Source organism: Petromyzon marinus, chromosome 10 (assembly GCF_048934315.1).
Source record: "Petromyzon marinus isolate PM22_M1 ecotype Great Lakes invasive population chromosome 10, UKy_Petmar_22M1.pri1.0, whole genome shotgun sequence".
Lineage (NCBI taxonomy): Eukaryota > Metazoa > Chordata > Hyperoartia > Petromyzontiformes > Petromyzontidae > Petromyzon > Petromyzon marinus.
Genome location: NC_133676.1, coordinates 1,173,455 through 1,199,834, shown reverse-complemented (window position 1 = coordinate 1,199,834; position 26,380 = coordinate 1,173,455). Strand labels below are relative to the sequence as shown.

Sequence of the window (26,380 nt, the reverse complement as noted above, 5' to 3'; positions counted from 1 at the left end):
CAGCACCACCACCAGCAAAGCCACCACCACCACTGCTGCTGCTGGCAGTGTGAAGAGCTCTTGAGCTGCTGAGCCACGGTAAGCCACTACCTGCTTGTCTCGTGGTCAAGGAAGTCTATAGGGGCGTGCGGGGCCTGGGGCTAATCACAACGTGTGGGCCTTCGAATTGCGGATAAATCCTCTTTCGGTCTTAATTAGAATGATGCATGTGATGTCATTACTTGTGAGACATTCCGGTGCGATAGCCTACGTGTTAAACGGAAGTAATGTCTGACACTGTGACACCGAAGCGCAGGGCCCCCCAAAGCATGGGGCCCGGTGTAGTCGCCCCCATACACCGTACCTGGGGAACGACTCTGCTCCTGTGTGTGTGTTTAGTATCGATTTTTTTTATGACTACGACTACGCCTATTTAGCCAGCACGAGCCTCACTCAGTCTCAAGAGTCTTTTTCAGGAGGGTCCTGCCAAGTTGTTTGCAGTACAGAACAAATTTACTGCTACTGCTGCTGTGTGATCCGAATTGAGTGATTTGAAGATTCAATTTCCAACATTGGCGGGGATGTCCATCCAACACTTGTTGCACAGCGTGTGTGTGAGGCTTCCACTGCCAAACCCAAAGGAATGGAAGTGAAATTTTAATGTGCAATTTTATTGATGGACTTTGTGTTGTCTTGGTGTGGTCTGGGGCAGTTTTTTATTGTTTTTTTTTGCCTTACCCAAGCTTGCATTGAGTATTGAAAAACTGACAGGATTTGATTTAAACAATTTGTATTTATATGCTTTATTTTTTTGTGTGACTTCCTTACACTTTGCACTTCTTTTGGTTTTGTTTGGTTGTTGTAATCTGCTCAACACCCACTCACCAATCACTCTCACGCCTGCCTACCCACCCACTGACTCTGACACCCACCCACCCACCACTCACTCTCACACCCACCCACCCACCACTCACTCTCACACCCACCCACCACTCACTCTCACACGCATATACCCACTCTCACACACACCACTCACACCGACCCACCCACCATTCACTCTCACGCCCACCCACCACTCTCACGAATCACTCACGCACACCCGCCCACTCACTCACTCACACCCACTCACCACTAATTCACGACTCTCATGCCCACCCACTAACCCTCACCCACACCCACCCACCACTCACTCTAACACTCTCCCACCCACCCACCCACTCACTCTCACACCCACCCACCACTCACTCTTACAACCCACCCACCACTAACTCTCACACCCACCCACTCTCACGCCCGCCTACTCACTCACCACTCACTCTCACATCCAGCCACCAAACACTCACCACTCACTCTCACGTCCACCCACCACTCACTCTCACACCCACCCACTCTCCCGCCCGCTCACTCACCACTCACTCTCACGCCCGTCCAATCACTCACCACTCACTCTCACACCCAGCCACCAAATACTCACCACTCATTCTCACACCCACCCACTCTCACGCCCGCTCACCCACCCGCCACTCATCCTCACACACACTCAACACTCATTCTCACACCCACCCGGTGTTTGCGGTCGCGTGCGTATTTACCGAGCGCGTTTTACGCAGGGGGTTTACGTGGCGGCGATCGCATTAAGGGTTCGGCGTGGTGCGTAATTCTGGCGTGTGTGCAAGTAAGGCTGCGCTGCGCACTAACTCATTACCTGCGCCAGCGCTCGCGCAGCAGCCGCGCTATTTTTAGCGCGTGCACGTGGTGGGCAGCAGGTCCGGTTGTGCGCGCGCCCGCAGCCCCCGCAGCGTGAGTGGTGGTTTACGTGGGGGGTGGGAGGCAGAATAACGTGAGGCGGTGGAGAGCCAGCAACGAGCCATGCCCGACAGAGAGGATGCTGGTGCGGGGAGGCCGATGACTCGATCGGCGGCAGCCCGGCGTAAAAGAGGAGGTCCAAGGGGGAGAGGAGGAGGGGGGCATCAGCCCTCACACACCATCTAGCCATTTCTAGCGTATATACGGTGCTCAGCCGCCATCTTGTGTGGGGAAGGCGCCCAACCACCAGGCGGCCACCCACCATTATTTCACGTGGAAGGCGTCCAACCGCCATCTTACGTAGGAAAGGCGCACAAACGCCCTCTTAGGTAAGGAAGACGGCAAACCGCCATTGTGCGTGGGGAAGGTGCCCAACCGCCATTTTACGTTGGAAAGGTGGCCAATCGCCATCTTAGGTAGGGACTTTGCCCAACCACCATCTTGCGTGGGGAAGCCGCACAACCGCCATTTTACGTGGGGAAGGCGCCCAACCGCCATTATGCCCACCCTAGCTGGGCATTATGAACCCACTCTAGCTGGGCATTATAACCCCACAAACGCCCTCTTAGGTAAGGAAGACGGCAAACCGCCATTGTGCGTGGGGAAGGTGCCCAACCGCCATTTTACGTTGGGAAGGTGGCCAATCGCCATCTTAGGTAGGGACTTTGCCCAACCACCATCTTGCGTGGGGAAGCCGCACAACCGCCATTTTACGTGGGGAAGGCGCCCAACCGCCATTATGCCCACCCTAGCTGGGCATTATAACCCCACCCTTCCTGACCATTATAACCCACCTTACCTGGCCATTATAACCCCACCCTACCTGGACATTATGAACCCAGACCCCCACACGGCACTGACGATCGAAGGCACCAAACCCCACGAAAAAAAACGTCTGCAACGTTTTTCACATACTGGTGACTTCATATATAATTATAACAATCATATTTACAATAATAATATACAAAACTACACACGTACAATGCAATTTTAACACACACCACGTGTTAGGGTTGTAGCCTGAGATAAGGGGGGCCCTGGGTAAGCTACTGGTGAGTGTGTGGTGGGGTGAGCGTGTGGTGAGTGCAGTGAGTGGCTGTGTCCAGTCCATGTCTGGCGGCCGCTCTTCAGTCGTCTTCCACAGCTGGTCTCCACGATAGTGAGTGTGGTGAGTGGGTGTGTGGGGTGAGTGAGTGTGGGTGGCTGGGTGTGTGTGGGGTGACTGTGTGTGGGTGGGTGGGTGGTGCGGTGCTGCTGCTCGTGGTGGTGGTGGTTGGCACCGACTCCACCACCACCCCCCCGCTACTCTGCCGTGGGCTGCCCACCACACAGCAGCAGGCGGCGGAAGATCGAGGAGAGCGCCCTGCCCATATGGGCCAGACCCCTTTGCTTCTTTTTCTTCTTCTTCTCCTGCTGCTGTTGCACCTCCTCCTCTTCCATCTGCTCATCCTCTTCTGTCTTCTCGTCCACTTCCATCTGCTCCTCGTCTTCTGTCTTCTCCTCCACTTCCATCTTCTCCTCTTCCTCTGTCTCATCCTCCGTCTGATCCTCGTTCTCCTCCTCCTCCACCTCCTCTGTCTCATCCTCATCCAGCGATGATGACAAGGATGATGATGATGGGGGCTTTTTCTCCGACTCAGCTCTGTGAAGAGAGAGGCAGCAGCACCACAGCAGCACATCATCATAATCATCGTCATGCTGGTACTACAGCCAGAGGTCGCGATCGGTCCCCACGGCCAGAAGTGGACCTGGCCATCACAAATGAAAGCAGCTCAACCAAGTGGCTGATGTCATCATCATCATCGTCACGTGGGGATTCATAGCGGCAGACCAAATACTAAATTCATATAGATGCATCGAGACCCATACTCAGAGACCCATACAGACTCACAACGACCCATACTCAGAGACCCTGCACTGAGCATACAGAGGGAGTCTCACCGTAGATCCGCAGCTCCAAAGGCCTCGCTGGTGATGGGGGTGGCCTCGATGGTGGTGGGGGTGGCCTCGCTGGTGGTGGGGGTGGCCTCGCTGGTGGTGGGGGTGGCCTCGATGGTGGTGGGGGTGGCCTCGCTGGTGGTGGCCTGGATGGTGGTGGGGGTGGCCTCGATGGTGGTGGGGGTGGCCTCGACGGTGGTGGGGGTGGCCTTGACGGTGGTGGGGGTGGCCTCGACGGTGGTGGGGGTGGCCTCGACGGTGGTGGGGGTGGCCTCGACGGTGGTGGGGGTGGCCTCGACGGTGGTGGGGGTGGCCTCGACGGTGGTGGGGGTGGCCTCGACGGTGGTGGGGGTGGCCTCGATGGTGGTGGGGGTGGCCTCGATGGTGGTGGCCTGGATGGTGGTGGCGGTGGCCTCGATGGTGGTGGGGGTGGCCTCGATGGTGGTGGGGGTGGCCTCGATGGTGGTGGGGGTGGCCTCGATGGTGGTGGGGGTGGCCTCGATGGTGATGGGGGTGGCCTCGATGGTGGTGGGGGTGGCCTCGATGGTGGTGGGGGTGGACTCGATGGTGGTGGGGGTGGCCTCGATGGTGGTGGGGGTGGCCTCGATGGTGGTGGGGGTGGCCTCGATGGTGGTGGGGGTGGCCTCGATGGTGGTGGGGGTGGCCTCGATGGTGGTGGGGGTGGCCTCGATGGTGGTGGGGGTGGCCTCGATGGTGGTGGGGGTGGCCTCGATGGTGGTGGGGGTGGCCTCGATGGTGGTGGGGGTGGCCTCGATGGTGGTGGGGGTGGCCTCGATGGTGGTGGGGGTGGCCTCGATGGTGGTGGGGGTGGCCTCGATGGTGGTGGGGGTGGCCTCGATGGTGGTGGGGGTGGCCTCGATGGTGGTGGGGGTGGCCTCGATGGTGGTGGGGGTGGCCTCGATGGTGGTGGGGGTGGCCTCCATGGTGGTGGGGGTGGCCTCCATGGTGGTGGGGGTGGCCTCCATGGTGGTTGGGGTGGCCTCCATGGTGGTGGGGGTGGCCTCCATGGTGGTTGGGGTGGCCTCCATGGTGGTGGGAGTGGCCTCGATGGTGGTGGACTCGATGGTGGTGGGGGTGGCCTCGATGGTGGTGGGCGTGGCCTCGATGGTGGTGGGGGTGGCCTCGATGGTGGTGGGGGTGGCCTCGATGGTGGTGGGGGTGGCCTCGATGGTGGTGGTCTCGTTCTGGAGCCAGCCGTGACTCAGCGCCTGCTCCGGTGTCATGCGGAGTTCTGGATCCCACCTGGGGAGGCGGGGGGGATGGAGACAGGGGAGGTGAGGATTTGACGTTCCCATCTGTACGTGTGTGTGTACGTGTGTGTGTGTAATGGACAGCGGTGGTGTTATGAACCCGGCAGAAACCCGAGTTAGATTCCTGCACACGGCCAACACCAGTGACAGCAATTATATTATCTGAACTGGTCCTAGGCCTCCCCTAGGTCGACTCAGCCTCAAATGAGTACCTAGTGTAAACATCGCCACTGGGGAGACAAAGGTGGCCGGACGTGGTGGTGCTAGCCACCCACCTCCTCTGTGTGTGCCACAGTGCCGGAGGCCTTCATAGGCGGTGCTGCTACTCGCTACTACTAACAGCACTTGCCCCTACAATCTGCTAGAGTCTACACGGGGGATCTTTGTCTGTGTATAGGCGCTGCTACTCGCTAGTACTAACAGCACTTGCCCCTACAGTCGGCTTGAGGCTACACGAGCGGTATGTGTCTGTGTTCTTACTGCAAGCAGCTGCTAATGAAGGCCACAAGCTGAGCTCCACATCCCCGCAGCACCAAACGCAGGGGGACACTTGCCGGGAGTCGTTTCCTGGCCGGGCAGTGAGGCTGGCCGGCCTCATCTGTAGGACAGAGACAGAGAGAGATATACATACACACAGAGAGGGAGATAGAGACAGAGAGATACACAGAGAGACAAAAAAAGAGGAAGAGAGACAGAGAGAGAGACACATACACAGACAGAGAGATGGAAAGAGAGACACACAGAGAGAGGCACGCACAGTGTCACCAACCACCTACCCACCTACCCACCCACTCACCACCACACCGCTACCCCTACAACACCACCACCTCACCCCCACACCACCTCCACTACCACCTCTACGCCACCACCAAAGCACGACCACCACCTCACCACCACACCACCACCACCTGACCACACCACCACTACCACCATACCACGACACCGCTACCCCTAGAACACCACCACACCACCACCATCGCCACCACCAACACCTCACCACCACTACCTCACCACTACCTCACCACAACCACACCAAAACCACACCACCACCTCACCACCACACCACCACCACCTCACCACCACACCGCTACCCCTACAACACCACCTCACCACCACCACCACACCACCACTATCCATTGCCATACCACCACCTCACCAACACCACCACACCACCTCCACTACCCCATCTACACCACCATACCACCACCACCTCACCACCACCACCACACCATCACCACCTCACACCACACCGCTAGCCCTATACCACCACCACATGACCACTACTTCACCACCATTATTGCCACCTCTACACCACCACACCACCACTACCACCATACCACCACACTGCCACCTCTACACCACCACCACACCACCACCCCGCCACCACCACACCACCACTATCGCCACCACTAACACCTCACCACCACTACACCTCACGACCATCACACCACCACCTCACCACTATCCACTGCCACACAACCACCACACCATCACCTCACCACCACCTCACCACCTCCACTACCACCTCTACACCACTACCACCTCTACACCACCACCACCTCACCACCACCACCTCACCACCACCACCACCACACCATCACCACCTCACCACCACACCGCTAGCGTTACACCACCACCACCACCACCTCACCACTACCTCACCAGCACTTCACCACCACCACACCACCACCTCACCACCACCACACCACCATCACACCACCCTTCAACTCACCAAAGTATGCCGCTCTTTTGCGAGCTTTCTCCACCATTTCTTTTGGAGGCATGCCCAGGATCTGCGCAACCATTTCAAGACAGACACACAGAGGGACACACGCATGTTACACGAATGTTACACGCGTGTTACACACGGGGACCCATACAGAGACCCATAGAGATCCAGAGACTTATATAAAACCATAGGGACTCACAGAGACCCATATGGATCCACAGAGACCCATAGAGAGACCCATACGGACCGACAGAGACCCATACATAGACCCATAGAGGTCCAGAGACTCATATAAAACCATTGAGACTCAGAGGCCCACACTAAAACTGAACTATTTTGATTTCACCAGGGAAGGCCCCACTGAGCTACGTGGCTGTTTTTCATTGGCTGTACGACGAAAGACCTGAACGTGACATTATCGTTGTTGCTCAGCGCATCTAGCATCATGGGTGAGTAGGTGGGTGGGGGGAGGGTGAGTGGGTGGGTTAGTGGATAGGTAGGTGGGTGGGTGAGTGGGTAGGTAGGTGAGTGGGTGAATGGGTGGGTAGGTCGGTGGGTAAGTGGGTGGGTGAGTGGGTGAGTGGGTGAGTGGATGGGTGAGTGGGTGAGTGGGTGAGTGGATGGGTGGATAGGTCAGTGGGTGTGTAGGTGGGAGGGTTACTGGGTGGGTAGGTGGGTGAGTCAGTGAGGAGGTGGGTGGGTGAGGGGGTAGGTGGGTGGGTGAGGGGGTGGGCGAGTGGGTGGGTAGGTGGATGAGTGAGTGGGTGGGTAGGTAGGTAGGTGGGTGAGTGGGTGGTTACGTGGGTGTGTAGGTAGGTGGGTGGCTGGGTAAGTAGGTGGGTGAGTGTGCGGGTAAGTAGGTAGATGGGTGGGTGGGTAAATGTGTAGGTGAGTGAGAGGATGCGTAGGTAGGTGGGTGGGTAGGTGAGTGGGTGGGTGGTTGGGTGGCTGGTTGGGTGACTGGCTGACAGGGTTGGGTGACTGAGTGACTGGCTGGGTGACTGGCTGGCTGTGGGCCAGGTCGTCGCTCGAGGCCCCCCAGGGAGGCTCCCCAGTCACCTCGATGCAGCAAGCCAGGTGGTCGTCGCGGCTGAACGAGAGGAAGAGTTCCCTGTCGGTGGCCAGCTTGGCGACGGTGCAGCCCAGCGACCATGTGTCCACAGCGCAGGTCGCCGGGTAGCCGAGAAGCACCTCGGGGGCCACGTAGGCGAGGGTTCCTCCCACGTGCGAGGCTGTGCAGACGACAACAGCAGCGATGATGATGAAGATTGTAGACTAGGTACGTGTGTGTAGGTGGGTGGGTGGGTTGGGTGGCTGGGTTGGGTGGCTGGGTTGGGTGGCTGGGGCAGTGGCTGGGTGGGGGGTGGATGGTTAGGCGGGTGAGTGGGTGGGTGGATGGATACATGGATGGGTGAGTGGGTGGGCGGATGGGTGAGTGGGTGGGTGGGTGGATTCATGGGTGGGTGACTGGATGGGCAGGTCAGTGGGTGAGTGGGTAGGTGGCTGGATGGGTCGGTGGGTGGGTGGGTGCATAGATGGATGGGTGGGTGGGTCAGTGGCTGGGCGGGTGGGTGGATGGCTGGGTGGGTGAGTGGGTGAGTGGGTGGGTGAGTGGGTGGATATCCGGCTGGGTGGGTGGGTGGGTGGCTTGATGGCTGGGTGGGTGGATGGCTGGGTGGGTGGGTAGATAGATGGATGGGTGGTTGAGTGGGTGTATGGGTGGATGGGTGTATGGGTGGATGGGTGTGTGGGTGGGTCGCTGGATGGGGGGGGTCGGTGGGTGGGTGGATGGGTGGGTGGATGGGCGCGTGGGTGAGTGGGTGGATGGCTACCTGGCTGGGTGGATGAGTGGGTGGGTGGGTAAGTGGGTGGATGGCTGGCTGGCTGGCTGGGTGAGTGGGTGGGTGGGTGAGTGGGTGGATGGCTGGCTGGGTGGATGGGTGAGTAGGTCGCTGGATGGATGAGTGGGTGGGTGGATGGCCGGGTGGGTGGTTGGGTGAGTGGGTGGCTGGATGGCTGGGTGGAGGGGTGGATGGGTGGGTAGATGGATGGCTGGGTGGGTGGGTGGGTGGGTGGATGGCTGGGTGGGTGGATGTATGGATAGATGGATGGGTGGGTGGGTGAGTGGGTGGTTGGGTGAGTGGGTGGCTGGGTGAGTGGGTGGCTGGGTAGCTGAATCAGTGGGTGGGTGGGTGAGTGGGTGGATGGCTCGCTGGGTGGGTGCGTGGATCGCTCGGTGAGTGGGCGGGTGAGTTGGTGGCTGGATGGCTGGGTGGGTGGGTGTCTGGATGACTGGGTGGGTGGATGGATGGGTGGGTGAATGGCTGTGTGGGTGGGTGCATGGATGGATAGATGGATGGATAGATGGATGGGTGGGTGGGTGGGAGAGTGGGTGGGTGGGTGGGTGGATGGGTCGGTGGGTTGATGGGTTGATGGGTTGATGGGTGGATGGGTGAATGGATGTGTGGGTGGGTGGGTGAGCGGGTGGGTGGATGGGCTAGTGGGTGGATGGGTGGGTGGGTGGATGGGTGGGTGGGTGAGTGGGTGGCTGGATGGCTGGGTGGGTAGATGGATGGGTGGATGGCTGGGTGGGTGGGTAGGTGCATGGATGGATATATGGATGGGTGGGTGAGTGGGTTGGTGGATGGGTCAGTGGCTGGGTGGGTGAATGGGTAGGTGGGTGGCTGGGTGGGTGGATGGGTGGGTGGATGGATGGGTGGGTGGGTGGATGGGTCAGTGGGTGGGTGGATAGGTGGGTGGATTGATGGGGGGGTCGGTGGGTGGCTTGATGGGTGGGGGAATGGATGGGTTGATGGCGAATGGATGTGTAGGTGGGTGGATGGGTGGGTAGATGGGTATGTGGGGGTGTCAGTGGGTGGATGGGTGGGTGTGTGTGGGTGTCTCCACTCACTTTTGCCATCCACAAAGAAGCTTGAGGCGAAGTTCCTGACCCTGACGATGCCATCCGCGATGTTCGCCAACAGAACGTTGCTCTGGATGGGGAGTGAGCCGCAGGGAGGGAATTCACACCCAGCATGGTAAAGGCGGTGAGCGTCGTTTACGACCGAGCGTCTGTGCAGGGGGACTGCCTCCGCTCACAGACGTTCAACTTACGAAGTTTCAGAGATATGCGCAAAAAAACAGTGACCTCTACATCTGCAGAACGTGAAGAACCTGTGGCATCTACATCAACAGAACATGAACAACCTGTGGCACCTACAGAACGGGAAGAACCAGTGGCATCTACATCAACAGAACATGGAAAACCAGTGGCATCTACAGAACGTGAAGAACCAGTGGGATCTACAGAGCATGAAGAACCAGTGACATCTTCATCTACATAACGTGACGGAACAGTGGCATCTATATTTACAGAACGTGAGGAACCAGTGGCATCTACATCTACAGAACGTGAAGAACCAGTGGTATCTACATCTGCAGAACGTGAAGAGCCAGTGGCATCTACATCTGCAGAACGTGAAGAACCAGTCGCATCTACATCCGCAGAACATGAGGAACTATTTGCATCTACATCTGCAGAACATGAAGAACGAGTGACATCTACATCTGCAGAACGTGAAGAACGAGTGGCATCTGCATCTGCAGAACGTGAAAAACCAGTGGCATCTACATCTACAGGACGTGAAAAACCAGTGCCATCTACATCTACAGGACGTTAAGACATAGTGGCATCTACATTTGCAGAACGTGAAGAACCAGTGGTATCTACATCTGCAGAACATGAAGAACACCAGTGACATCTACATCTGCAGAACATGAATAATCAGTGGCATTTACATCTGCAGAGCGAGCACCAGCACCCCAGCGTGTACAACAACCGCCATTCGCCACTAAGTGGCGGTGACGTCACCACGACGCTTGTGCCAGGCCATGTGCACCTTGAGGCTACGTGAAGTGTCGAACGCCCGCTGGCAGGAGGTTACGGGGCAGACCCAAGTGCCACGGGTCGACTGACTCAGATGACTGGCTGATGCACCACCTGTGCCCCCTACTGTGCCAACCTTCTGTGCTTTAGCCACCCGGTGCTCCGCTCGTTATTGTGAGCGTCGCTCCTCCATCCTCCGTTGTTGTTGGAGGGCAACTGCCTCCAACTGCCCAGCAGCGTCCTTCACGAGCCTGCTCCACAGAGGCCGATCTTGACACCACTGGTACCAGTCATCGGCAAGTCCACTTAGCTCCACGTCCTTCTGTGCCACATCACTCCATCTCTTCTCTAGCCCGTGCCGCGCCCATTTAGCTCCCTAGATCCGGCCGAACAAAAGCTGTTTCGGCATGCGGTGGCTGGGCATGCAGGCTACATGACCCAGCCAACGCAGCCTTGCCTGCCGGAGGAGCTCACCGATGGAACCGTGCCAAGATCTTTGAAAGATTTGTGAGCTCCTCACACAATCCAGCCAGGTTAAACCCAGGATGGATCGTAGGCAGGCTAGCCTATATGTTTCTAACCGGCAAAGATGTTCCATTAGGGGGGTCCACGTTTCGCAAGCGTAGAGAAGGGAGGGAATAACCGTGGCCGAGAAGACCTGAAGCTTAGTGCGGAGCGACAGACCAGGTAGCTTCCACACAGCGTTACGCAACCAATGAAAAGATATTGCCACTCGACTGATTCGGAGTGAGACCTCTGCTGTTAAACTGCAGCCGGTCATAAGCACACTGCCCAGGTATGGGAAACTCTCCACTCTCTCCACAACTGCCCAATCACCGATTGAGAGTTGTGGGGGTGGAGTGTCCAATGGTACAAAATACCCAGGCAGGTGCTTAGTTTTGGTGGGGCTGATGGTAAGGCCCCATCTCTTAGTGGCACGCTCCAGTCTCAGCAGCAGCATCTCCAACTCCTCCTCTGAATGAGCAGCTATTACCAAATCATCGGCATACATAACGTGGTTGAGCAATAGGGAGCCATCCCTTGACCGCACCCGGGCATCGATCAGCCCCTCATTATATCTGTACCAAATGGAGATTCCCCCGGTACAGCTATTGAAGGCTTAACGAACTACGTAGTCAAAATTGATGTGAAATAATGTGGGAGCCAGAGGACATCCCTGTCGCACCCCAAGGTGTACAGGTAATGGCTCTGACTCCCGGCCACGTAGTTTTACCCGGGCCGGCTCACCATCATGAAGGTCCTTAATGATCGTGAGCAGAGGGTCAGGGACTCCAAAAGCACGAAGATCAAGGTCAATAAAGCAGAGATGTAGGTCTTGTTGGAATTCCCTACACCTCTGCTGTAGCAGACGGACAGAAAATATGGCATCTGTGCAGGACCGCCCTTTCCTGAAACCACATTGGGGCTCCGCAAGCCTCTCCTCAGCGTGCCTGGCAAGGCGATGTTGAATAATCCTTGCCAGGACCTTTCCCGGCACACTGAGGAGTGAGATGCCCCTGTAGTTGTTACAGTTTTTGCGGTCCCCCTTCTGCCAATCCTGCGGAACCCATCCAGTGGTCCAGACTGTTGTTATGAAGTCATATAGGGCAGTCTGTGCACAAACGCCACCCTCCCTCAGCATTTCGCTTGGGAGATCATCTCTACCCGGTGCCTTTCCTGGTCTCAGACTCTGGATCACCTTCAGTACTTCCTCAACAGATGGCACCTCAGCCAGCCACTCACAGGGGGTGACTTCTTCCAATATTTGAGGCACTGCAGCCTCAGCAGGATCATCCCCACTTTGTGCCACGATGTTTTCCTGGCTGATGGATTTCCCCTCCCCCAGGACCTCACAGAAATGCTCAGCAAATCTGCAAACCTGTTCCTGGGGGTCAGAGATTGGATCACCGTTTTTTCCCCTAATGATGGTAATAGGTGTGGCGCTGCAGGTTACTTTTTTGATGGAGTTAAATAGAGATTTGTGATCGCGGGCCACTGAGGCAGACTCCATCTCCTCAGCAACCTGCGACCACCACCCATCATTGCAGCGCCTCACGGCTCTCCAAACCTCCGAGCGAAGGCTGTGGTAAGCCTCCTCATTCTCTGACGTGGGATTCTGTAGCCAATGACAGTGGGCCTGTCGCTTTTTCTCAACCAACCTCAACACCTCCTCTGTCAGTCAGGGTCTCTGGGGAGGTCTGGACCACGTACCCAAAGCAGCCATTGCAGCTGCATGAGTCACAGTCCTAAACCTCGCCCATTTACCCTCGACATCAGGAGGAGTGGGGGACAATGCCAACCCCAGCCGCAAGCGATGATGAAATTCTCACTTGCAACTTTCATCAGATAACTGAGACCAGGCCACTTTAGGTTGGAATGGGGTCCTGGGTGTACACCCAACACCGGAGTGGAAGAATGGCAGGTGCATCTTACAGATGACTAGTCGATGGTCAGAGGGCAGATCAGCTCCACGGTAGGTCCTGGTGTCAAGGACATGGGCTCGCATCCTCTAGTCCGTCACTATGTAGTCCAGCAGATGTTCTTGCTTGGACCCGGCATGCATCCATGATGTTGTGTGGATGCGCCGATGCCGGAACAGCGTGTTGGTAATTACAAGCCCATGGGTTGCACAAAAATCTAGCAGCCTCCTACCGTTGTTATTGAGCTGATCTGGCCCATGCCCTCCAATCACTCCAGACCAGGTGCCAGCATCATGACCAACTCGGGTATTGAAGTCACCCAACAAGATGACTCTATCCTGAGGGGCCACTTTAGCCAGCACCTGTGGCACGAGGTCATAGAAGGCATCTGACTCATCGGCTTTGCCTGCATCCCTCCACGGATGTTCGTCTTCGGAGGGGGCATAAATAACCACGAACACCACTCCTCTCCTCCGGTTGATGGGAAGGCGAGCCCAAAGTAGCCTGGGGCTTACAGCTTCCCACACCTCACCGCCACGCTCCCACGCCCCCTTCATTCTTTTGTTCAAAAGAAGAGCCACATCCTGTTGTTTGGCAGTCTGTTGCCCCGAGTAGAGGACTGTCCACCCCTCATGGTGGCAGGAGCCAGAACCGGTCCACCGGACCTCCTGAATGCCACAGAGATCCAGGCGGTACCGGTCCAGCTCCCGACAGAGGAGTGGCAGCCTCTCCTCCGCAGTGAGCGTTCGAACATTCCACGTGGCCACACGAAGTGGCTTTTCGTTGTTTCTGGAGGAGCCCCGAGTGTAGAGATTCAATCTCCTGGCTCCGCCAATTGGAGTTTGGCCAGGAGACGTCAAAAATGCTTGTCCCCCTGGGGCCTCCGGCACAAGCTTATTAGTTACATATTTCAGTCGTGGTTTAGTGGTAAAATTTTGAAGGTGGAGGGGTTACCAGCCCCTCGCACCCATCCAGAGCCCCCCGTTTAGCCACTGTGGTGGTCACAGACGCCATGAGGGGAGTAGCCAATCGGAATTGGCCCTCCCCCCACAGCACTGTCCACGACAGAGTTGCCCATCCGGCACTGCGAGGAGTTAGCGGGTTGTTTTACCGTGTACTCACCCACACACGCAGACACACCCACACACAGACACTCACACACACACACTCACACACAGACACCCACACACATATACACCCACACACACAGACACCATTACACAGCATGCACTCCACTCACGGGCTTGATGTCCCCGTGTACGATGCCCCGGGACTTGGTGTGGGCCAGGAAGTGGAGGATGGCCCTAGTGTACGACCTCACCGCATCCTCGTGACTTTGCCACAGCGTCATCTGTCTGAGCACGCAATGGAGTTTCGCCCTGCCACGCGGAGAGACAGCGACCATGTCAGTCACATCAGCGACGACGTCAGCGACGACGTCAGTGACATCAGCGGTTAGCGTGCTGCGCTGCGAACCTGGCGAACTGGGCTCGGTTCCCGCTCATGGCCAACACCCAGTGACGATTATCTGAACCGGTCCTGGGTCTACCCTAGGTCGACTCAGCCTCAAATGAGTACCTGGTGCGATGTGTAAACATCGCCACTGGGGAGACAAAGGCGGCCGCGCGTGGTGTTGGCCACCCACCCCCTCGTGTGCCGTGCCGGCCTTTAAAGGTGCTCGCTAACAGCACTTGCCACTACAGTCTGTTAAGGCTATATGGGGGATCTTTGATCTTTGTGTGCGTATGTTGAAATTCATTCACACCGTACGTAGCCAAGCATGCTAATGTGTGGGTCTCTATGGGTGTCTGTGTGGGTGTCTCTGTGGGTCTCTATGGGTCTCTGTGGGTCTGGGGGTCTGTGGGTCTCTGTGTGTGAATGTATGCAGAACTTCTTTTGCACCATACATAGCCAACCGTACTAATGTATGGGTATGGGTGTCTCTATGGGTCTGTATGGGTGGTGGTGGTGTTGTGGTGGTGGTGTTTGGTGGTGGTGGTGTTTGGTGGTGGTGTTTGGTGGTGGTGGGTGCTGGTGGGTGATGGTGGATGGGTGGTGGGTGGGTGGTTATGGTGGGTGGTTGGGTGAGGGGTTGTGCTGGTGATGGTGGGTGGTTGAGTGGGTGGTGTGGTGGTGATGGTGGGTGGGTGGTGGAGGGTGAGTGGGTGAGTGGTGTGGTGGTGAGTGAGTGAGTGGGTAAGTGGTGGTGGTGAGTGAGTGAGTGGGTGAGTGGTGGTGGTGGTGGGTGAGTGGTGGTGGTGGTGGTGATGGTGAGTTAGTCGGTGGTGGTGGTGAGTGAGTGGGTGGTGGGTGAGTGAGTGAACGAGTGAGTGGGTGAGTGAATGTTGGTGGTGAGTTAATGAGTGAGTGAGTGGTGGTAGTGGTGCTGGTGGTGTGCGTACTTCAACAGCTCCATGACAAGGCATTTGTGGCCTCGAAAGTAGAAAGTCTCCAGGACCCTGACTACGTTGTAGTCCACGTTGCTACGGTCGCTCTGGAGCTCCATGGACATTAGCAGCTCTGTTCTCTGGTGCTTTTCTTCCCTGGAGCTGCGAGCGAGTGAGCAAGTTCACAGAACGAGAGAGAGAAAGAAAGAGAGACAGATAGAGAGAAAGAGACATAAAGAAACAGAGATCAAGACAGAGACAGACAGAGAGAGACAGAGACAGAGAGTTTAGACTTTAATATACAGTGGGTCTGTGTGTGGAACACTGAGTAGTAGTAGTGGGTCTGTGTGTGGAACACTGAGTAGTAATAGTGGGTCTGTGTGTGGAACACTGAGTAGTAGTAGTGGGTCTGTGTGTGTAACACAGAGTAGTAGTAGTGGGTCTGTGTGTGTAACACTGAGTAGAAGTCGTATTGGATCTGTGTGTGTAACACTGTGTAGTAGTAGTGGGTCTGTGTGTGTAACACTGAATAGTAGTAGTGGGTCTGTGTGTGTAACACTGAGTAGAAGTCGTATTGGATCTGTGTGTGTAACACTGTGTAGTAGTAGTGGGTCTATGTGTGTAACACTGAGTAGTAGTAGTGGGTCTGTGTGTGTAACACTGAGTAGTAGTGGGTCTGTGTGTGTAACACTGAGTAGTAGTAATGGGTCTGTGTGTGTAACACTGAGTAGTAGTAGTGGGTCTGTGTGTGTAACACTGAGTAGTAGTAGTGGGTCTGTGTGTGTAACAGTGAGTAGTAGTAATGTGTCTGTGTGTGTAACACTGAGTAGTAGTAGTGGGTCTATGTGTGTAACACTGATTAGTAGTAGTGGGTCTGTGTCTGTAACACTGAGTAGTAGTAATGGGTAATGCGTAGTTGGTCTGTCGCTATCAATATTATCCACAATAGAGGTGAGTTTGGGTTATATGACGTAAATATAAATGTTGTGTCATTAAACCCGCCACACTGACACACGCCCAATTGGTTGAGGTGGTTTGTCACCTAAACACAAAACGCTTGGCCAGCTCGTTACTTGCTCAGCACTTAACTGGTTGTTGTGTTGGAAAGTGTCAAAGTCAATTGTCAGTGTTGTGGTGGGGTTCGTCTCCAACACACAACCAGTGGTGGTGGTGGTGGTGAGGGTGGTGGGGAGGTGGTGGTGGGGTGGGAGTGTCGCTGTGGAGGTGGTGGTGGGGAGGTGGTGGTTGAGCGATGGAGATTCAAGTAAAGGATGTTCAGTCATTGTTTGTTGTTGTGGTTCACAGCCAGCAGCAGTCCCATAGTGTGTGTTTGTTTATTGTTCTTGTTATTGGTGGTGTTATTGTTGTTGTTGACTGCACTGCTGCGCCAGGGCCCACTCACGTGGAGGGCGAGGCGAGGATCTTGAGAGCCACCATCGTCCGAGTCTTGTGGTCCAGACACCTCACCACCACGCTCTGCCCACCCTGCCCAATCTTCCTGTCCAGCTGGAAGCGGTAGTAGAAGTGCTCGTTCTGGACCTGCAGGGGTCACGGGAGGTCAGGGTGGGGGTCACGAGGAGGTCACATGTAGCCAACAGTGCTAATCTGTGGGTCACTGTGGGTGTCTGTGGGTGTCTCTGTGCGTCTCTATGTGTCTGGGTGTCTCTGTATGTGTGTATGTTGAACTTCTTTCGCACTGTACGTAGCCAACCGTGCTAATCTGTGGTGCTTTATGGGAATCAGTGTCTCTGTGTGGGCCTTCATGATAGTGAACAGGCCCGGGTAAAACTACGTGGCCGGGAGTCAGAGCCATTCCCTGTACACCTTGGGGTGTGACAGGGATGTCCTCTGGCTCCCATATTATTTAACATCTATTTTGACCACGTAGTTCGTGAAGCCTTCAATAGCTGTACCGGGGGAATCTCCATTTGGTACAGATATAATGGGAGGCTGATCGATGCCCGGGTGCGGTCAACGGATGGCTCCCTATTGCTCAACCACGTTATGTATGCCGATGATTTGGTAATAGCTGCTCATTCAGAGGAGGAGTTGGAGACGCTGCTGCTGAGACTGGAGTGTGCCACTAAGAGATGGGGCCTTACCATCAGCCCCACCAAAACCAAGCACCTGCCTGGGTATTTTGTACCATCGGATACTCCACCCCCACAACTCCCAATCGGTGATGGGGCAATTGTGGAGAGAGTGGAGAGTTTCCCATACCTGGGCAGTGTGCTTATGACCAGCTACAGTTTAACAGCAGAGGTCTCACTCAGAATCAGTCGGGCGGCAATATATTTTCATCGGTTGTGTAACGCTGTGTGGAAGCTACCTGGTCTGTCGCTCCGCACTAAGCTTCAGGTCTTCTCGGCCACGGTCATTCCCTCCCTTCTCTACACTTGCGAAACGTGGACCCCCCAAATGGAACATCTTCGCCAGTTAGAAACATTTAGGCTAGCCTGCCTACGATCCATCATGGGTTTAACCAGGCTGGATTGTGTGAGGAGCTCACAAATCTTTGAAAGATCTGGGCAAGGTCCCATCGGTGAGCTCCTCCGGCAGGCAAGGCTGCGTTGGATGGGTCATGTAGCCCGCATGCCCAGCCAACGCATGCCGAAACAGATTTTATTCGGCCGGATCAAGGGGGCTAAACGGGCGCAGCACGGGCTAGAGAAGAGATGGAGTGATGTGGTACAGGAGGATGCGGTGTCAAGATCAGCCTCTGTGGAGGAGGCTCGTGAAGGACGCTACTGGGAAGTTGGAGGCAGCCGCCCTCCAACAACAACGGAGGGCGGAGGAGCGACGGTCACAACAATGAGCGGAGCGCCGGGTGGCTAAAGCACAGCAGGATGGCACAGTAGGGGGCACAGGTGGTGCATCAGCCAGTCATCTCAGACAGTCGTCCCGTGGCACCTGGGTCTACCCCGTGACCTCCTGGCAGCGGGCGTTCAACACTTCACGTGGCCTCAAGGTGCACCTCGCCTGGCACAAGCGTTGTGGTGACGTCACCGCCACTTAGTGGCGAATGGCGGTTGTTGTTGTTGTGTCTGTGTCTTTGTGTGTGTCTGTGAGTCTCACAAGGATGTAGTTGTTGTCGTCGTCGTCAAATTCTCCGTTCTTCACTCCCCCTCGTGAGCTTCCTTCCCCGTCCAGAGTGAAGAACCAAACTTCCTGCATGGTGGCCAGCTCCAGCTTCTGGCGCTCAGTCAAGTGAGGCTTGAAGAGACTCAGGATCGCTGCACACGTGACAACAATAACAACTTAAACTATAAACTAATTTTATTTACGCACACACCGGGTTAAGCCCCCCACCGAAGTGACTGGTATCATCATCCTAATCGTCGTCATCATCGTCATCATCATTATCATCATTGTCATCGTCGTCGTCATCATTATCATTGTCATCATCGTCGTCATCGTCATCATCGTCGTCATCGTCATCATCATCGTCGTCATCTTCATTATCATCATCGTCATCATCATCGTTGTCATCGTCGTCATCATCGTCATCATCATCGTCGTCATCATCATCGTCGTCATCATCATCATCATCGTCAACATCGTCATCAACGTCATCGTCGTCGTCATCATCACCGTCATCATCATCGTCACCATCGTCGTCATCACCATGTGGGAGCCATTTGCTCTAAGTGCACGTTGATACAGACTTATAGAGACTCATAGAGAACCACAGAGATCCTCAGAGACCCACAAAGAACCATACTCATATAGAACTATAGAGACCCAAGGAGACCCATAGAGCCCCACAGAGATGCACAGAGACCCTCATAGACCCACAGAGACCCATACTCATATAGAACCAGAGACCCACAGAGACCCACTCATATAGACCATAGAGCCCCACAGAGATGCATAGAGACCCTCATAGACCCATACTCATATAGAACCAGAGACCCACAGAGACCCATATTCATATAGAACCATGGAGACCCACAGAGACCCACACAGAACCATACTCATATAGAACCATAGAGACCCAAGGATACCCATAGAGCTCCACAGAGACGCAGAGACCCTCAGAGACCCACTGAGACCCATATTCATATAGAACTAGAGACCCACAGAGACCCATACTTATATAGAACCATAGAGCCCCACAGAGACGCACAGAGACCCTCATAGACCCACAGAGACCCATACTCATATAGAACCATAGAGACCCACAGAGACTGCCACTCATATAGAACCAGAGACCCACAAAGACCTATACTCATATAGAACCATATAGACCCACAGAGACCGATACTCAGAGACCCACGGAGCGGTACAGGGTGCGTGTACGGATGATGAACTTCGTTCGCACTGCACGTAGCTAACCGTGCTAAGGTATGGGTCTCTGTGGGTGTCTATGGGTGTCTCTGTGGATCTATGGTTCTTTGTGGGGTGTATCTGTGTGTTTATGGGTCTCTATGGGTGTCTCTATGTGTCTTTGGAGTCTCTTTGGGTATCTCTGTGTGTCTATGGGTCTCTATGGGTGTCTCTATGTGTCTATTGGTATATCTGTGAGTCTCTATGTGTCTATAGGTGTCTCTGTGGGTCTAAGGGTCTCTATGGGTGTCTCTGTGGGTGGCTGGGTGTCTGTGGGTCTCTATGTGTGTCTCTGTGGGTCTCCGTGTTGGTCACTGCGTGGATTTGTTCCCCTTCACATTTTGAGGAATCACCATCGTCACGCTTTTATCAAAGTGTTTTTTCGCTGCTGCTGTGCATTTCCAGGCGATGACAATGATGATGATTTGATGATATCAGGCCACTTGGTTGATCTGCTGCTATTTGAGCTGCTATCATTCTTAGACTTTGATGATTTTCCTGCTCATCTCTCTCTCTCTCTAACCTTTGGGTGATTTGCTGCGGATTAATCCGGTGCCGGAGGTGAACGCACTCCACGTGGTGATAGACGGAGGCTGCCTCCCACTCGGTCCAGCTCGACTTGTCTACACACACACATAAACACACACACGTACAAAGACAAAGATCCCCCGTATAGCTTGTAACAGACTGTTGGGGAAAGTGCTGATAGCGAGCCCCTATGAAGCCCAGCATGGCACACGAAGGGGTAGGTGGGCAGCACCATGCCCGGCCGCCTTTGTCTCCACAGTGGCGATGTTTACACACCACACCAGGTACTCATTTGAGGCTGAGTCGACCTACGGGAGGCCCAGGACCGGTTCAAATAATCGTCACTGGTGTTGGCCATAAGCGGGAATCGAACCCGGGTTGCCAGGTTCGTGGCAGTGCGCAAACTGCTACACTACCGCTCCCCACATACACATAAATAAAAAATAAAGATCCCCCATATAGCCTTAACAGACTGTAGGGGGCAAGTGCTGTTAGCGAGCACCTATGAAGGCCGGAACGGTACACGAGGGGGTGGGTGGCCAGCACCACGCCCGACCGCCTTTTTCTCCCTAGTGGCAATGTTTACACACCGCACCAGGTACTCATTTGAGGCTGAGTCGACCTAGGGGAGGCCCGGGACCGGTTCAGATAATCGTCACTGGTGTCGGCCGTGAGCGGGAATCGAACCCGGGTCGACAGGTTCATAGCGCAGCGCGCAAACCGCTACACTATCGCTACACACATACACACACACATAGACAAAGGTGCAGTAGACTCGTCAACACACACACAAAGACAACGGTCCCCTTGAGGCTGTAACAAAACTGTGTTCAAAGGTGTGGGTGTTTGTAAGTGTGGGTGTTCATGAGTGTGGGTGGTGTTCGTAATTGTGGGTGTTCGTAGGTGGGTAGTGTTCGTAAGTGTGGATCTTTGTAAGTGTGGGTGGTGTTCGTAAGTGTGGGTGTTCGTAGGTGGGTAGTGTTCGCAAGTGTGGATCTTTGTAAGTGTGGGTGGTGTTCGTAAGTGTGGGTGTTCATAGGTGTGGGTGGTGTTCGTAAGTGAGGATGTTCGTCAGTGAGGGTGTTCGTCAGTGAGGGTGTTGGTGTGGTGTTTGTAAGTGAGGGTGTTCATCAGTGTGGGTGGTGTTTTGTAAGTCCTGGTGTGGTTCATATGTCGAGCAAAAGGGGTCACGCATACCATGGCGCTAATTCTGAGAGTAGCGTTGTTGTGCTCCGTAAATATCTCGGTGTCTCTGCGTGGAGAGTGGAGGGGGGGGGGGAAGGAGGAGAGAGTCAGTGGAGGGCGAGGTCACCGCGATCACAAGTGGACTCTCATCGTCAACACGGACTCACACATTCATCACAAACTCACATCCTCACCACGAACCCGCATCCTCACTACGGACTCACACCCTCACCAATAACCCACAATACAAACCCCATTCACCAAGAACCCACAACAGGGATCCACACACTCACCAAGAACCCACAAAACAGACAAACACACTCTTACCACGAGCCCACAACACGGACCCACACACTCACGACGAACCCACAACACGGACCCACACACTCACCACGAACCCGCAACACGGACCCACACACTTCCCACGAACCCACAACACGGACCCACACACTTACCACGAACCCACAACACGGACCCTTACACTCACCAAGAACCCACAACACAGACAAACACACTCTTACCACGAACCCGCAATACGGACCCACACTCTCACCACGAACCCACAATACAAACCCACAATACAAACCCACACTCACCAAGAACCCACAATACGGATCCACACACTCACCAAGAACCCACAACACAGACCAATACATTCACCACGAACCCGCAACACGGACCCACACACTCACCACGAACCCACAACACGGACCCACACACTCACCATGAACCCACAACACGGACCCACACACTCACCACGAACCCACAACACGGACCCACACACTCACCACGAACCCACAACACGGACCCACACACTCACCACGAACCCACAACATGGACCCACACACTCACGACGAACCCACAACACAGACCAACACACTCACCAGGAACCCGCAATACGGACCCACACTCTTACCACGAACCCACAACACGGACCCACACACTCACGACGAACCCACAACACGGACCCACACTCTCACCACGAACCAACAATACAAACCCACACTCACCAAGAACCCACAACACGGACCCACACATTCACCAAAAACCCACAACACAGACCAATACATTCCCCACGAACCCGCAACACGGACACACACACTCACCACGAACCCACAACACGGACCCACACACTCACCACGAACTCACAACATGGACCCACACACTTCCCACGAACCCACAACACGGACCCACACACTCAACACGAACCCACAACACGGACCCACACACTCACCACGAACCCACAACACGGACCCACGCACTCACCACGAACCCACAACACGGACCCACACACTCACCACGAACCCACAACACAGACCAACACACTTACCAGGAACCCGCAATACGGACCCACACTCTTCCCACGAACCCACAACACGGACCCACGCACTCACCACGAACCCACAACACAGACCAACATACTCACCACGAACCTGCAACATGGGCCCACACACTCACCACGAACCCACAACACGGACTCATACACTCACCACGAACCCACAACACGGACCCACACACTCACCACGAGCCCACAACACGGACCCACACACTCACCACGAACCCGCAACACGGACCCACACACTTCCCACGAACCCACAACACGGACCCACACACTCACCACGAACCCACAACACGAACCCACACACTTAACACGAACCCACAACACGGACCCTTACACTCACCAAGAACCCACAACACAGACAAACACAATCTTACCACGAACCCGCAATACGGACCCACACTCTCACCACGAAACCACAATACAAACCCACAATACAAACCCACACTCACCAAGAACCCACAATACGGATCCACACACTCACCAAGAACCCACAACACAGACCAATACATTCACCACGAACCCGCAACACGGACCCACACACTCGCCACGAACCCACAACACGGACCCACACACTCACCATGAACCCACAACACGGACCCACACACTCACCACGATCCCACAACACGGACCCACACACTCACCACGAACCCACAACACGGACCCACACACTCACCACGAACCCACAACATGGACCCAAACACTCACGACGAACCCACAACACAGACCAACACACTCACCAGGAACCCGCAATACGGACCCACACTCTTACCACGAACCCACAACACGGACCCACACACTCACCACGAACCCACAACACGGACCCACACTCTCACCACGAACCCACAATACAAACCCACACTCACCAAGAACCCACAACACGGACCCACACACTCACCAAAAACCCACAACACAGACCAATACATTCACCACGAACCCGCAACACGGACACACACACTCACCACGAACTCACAACACGGACCCACACACTCACCACGAACTCGCAACATGGACCCACACACTTCCCACGAACCCACAACACGGACCCACACACTCAACACGAACCCACAACACGGACCCACACACTCACCACGAACCCACAACACGGACCCACGCACTCACCACGAACCCACAACACGGATCCACACACTCACCACGAACCCACAACACAGACCAACATACTCACCACGAACCTGCAACATGGGCCCACACACTCACCACGAACCCACAACACGGACTCATACACTCACCACGAACCCACAACACGGACCCACACACTCACCACGAGCCCACAACACGGACCCACACACTCACCACGAACCCGCAACACGGACCCACACACTTCCCACGAACCCACAACACGGACCCACACACTCACCACGAACCCACAACACGAACCCACACACTTAACACGAACCCACAACACGGACCCTTACACTCACCAAGAACCCACAACACAGACAAAGACACTCTTACCACGAACCCGCAATACAGACCCACACTCTCACCACGAACCCACAATACAAACCCACAATGCAAACCCACACTCACCAAGAACCCACAATACGGATCCACACACTCACCAAGAACCCACAACACAGACCAATACATTCACCACGAACCCGCAACACGGACCCACACACTCACCTCGAACCCACAACACGGACCCACACACTCACCATGAACCCGCAACACGGACCCACACACTTCCCACGAACCCACAACACGGACCCACACACTCACCACGAACCCACAACACGAACCCACACACTTAACACGAACCCACAACACGGACCCTTACACTCACCAAGAACCCACAACACAGACAAACACAATCTTACCACGAACCCGCAATACGGACCCACACTCTCACCACGAAACCACAATACAAACCCACAATACAAACCCACACTCACCAAGAACCCACAATACGGATCCACACACTCACCAAGAACCCACAACACAGACCAATACATTCACCACGAACCCGCAACACGGACCCACACACTCGCCACGAACCCACAACACGGACCCACACACTCACCATGAACCCACAACACGGACCCACACACTCACCACGATCCCACAACACGGACCCACACACTCACCACGAACCCACAACACGGACCCACACACTCACCACGAACCCACAACATGGACCCAAACACTCACGACGAACCCACAACACAGACCAACACACTCACCAGGAACCCGCAATACGGACCCACACTCTTACCACGAACCCACAACACGGACCCACACACTCACCACGAACCCACAACACGGACCCACACTCTCACCACGAACCCACAATACAAACCCACACTCACCAAGAACCCACAACACGGACCCACACACTCACCAAAAACCCACAACACAGACCAATACATTCACCACGAACCCGCAACACGGACACACACACTCACCACGAACCCACAACACGGACCCACACACTCACCACGAACTCGCAACATGGACCCACACACTTCCCACGAACCCACAACACGGACCCACACACTCAACACGAACCCACAACACGGACCCACACACTCACCACGAACCCACAACACGGACCCACGCACTCACCACGAACCCACAACACGGACCCACACACTCACCACGAACCCACAACACAGACCAACATACTCACCACGAACCTGCAACATGGGCCCACACACTCACCACGAACCCACAACACGGACTCATACACTCACCACGAACCCACAACACGGACCCACACACTCACCACGAGCCCACAACACGGACCCACACACTCACCACGAACCCGCAACACGGACCCACACACTTCCCACGAACCCACAACACGGACCCACACACTCACCACGAACCCACAACACGAACCCACACACTTAACACGAACCCACAACACGGACCCTTACACTCACCAAGAACCCACAACACAGACAAAGACACTCTTACCACGAACCCGCAATACAGACCCACACTCTCACCACGAACCCACAATACAAACCCACAATACAAACCCACACTCACCAAGAACCCACAATACGGATCCACACACTCACCAAGAACCCACAACACAGACCAATACATTCACCACGAACCCGCAACACGGACCCACACACTCACCTCGAACCCACAACACGGACCCACACACTCACCATGAACCCACAACACGGACCCACACACTCACCACGAACCCACAACACGGACCCACACACTCACCACGAACCCACAACACGGACCCACACACTCACCACGAACCCACAACATGGACCCACACACTCACGACGAACCCACAACACAGACCAACACACTCACCAGGAACCCGCAATACGGACCCACACTCTTACCACGAACCCACAACACGGACCCACACACTCACCACGAACCCACAACACGGACCCACACTCTCACCACGAACCCACAATACAAACCCACACTCACAAAAAACCCACAACACGGACCCACACACTCACCAAAAACCCACAAAACAGACCAATACATTCACCACGAACCCGCAACATGGACACACACACTCACCACGAACCCACAACACGGACCCACACACTCACCACGAACCCGCAACATGGACACACACACT

At 55.2% G+C, this 26,380-nt stretch overlaps 1 protein-coding gene across 1 annotated transcript; it reads right to left on the bottom strand.

Moving 5' to 3' along the window:
- Nucleotides 1-2,688: 2,688 nt before the first annotated feature.
- On the bottom strand, nt 2,689-26,380 carry LOC142924194 (uncharacterized). Its single transcript, XM_076066002.1, has 13 exons — nt 21,468-26,380; nt 20,266-20,365; nt 18,492-18,649; nt 16,819-16,955; nt 15,432-15,578; nt 14,270-14,408; nt 9,635-9,716; nt 7,783-7,955; nt 6,727-6,787; nt 5,475-5,592; nt 4,515-4,986; nt 3,727-4,016; nt 2,689-3,427 (listed from the first exon to the last, which is right to left on the bottom strand). Exons 1-13 carry the CDS (start codon nt 21,468-21,470, stop codon nt 3,088-3,090), a joined length of 2,220 nt encoding a protein of 739 aa, XP_075922117.1. The 5' UTR covers nt 21,471-26,380; the 3' UTR covers nt 2,689-3,087.

Excerpts from the sequence above, each read along its gene's own strand:
- LOC142924194 (XM_076066002.1), bottom strand. Across the intron at positions 15,579-16,818 it reads ATCCTCGCCTCGCCCTCCAC|CTCCAGGGAAGAAAAGCACC; the intron begins GTGAGTGGGCCC and ends ACTCGCTCGCAG. Across the intron at positions 4,987-5,474 it reads TTCATTAGCAGCTGCTTGCA|GTGGGATCCAGAACTCCGCA; the intron begins GTAAGAACACAG and ends CCGCCTCCCCAG.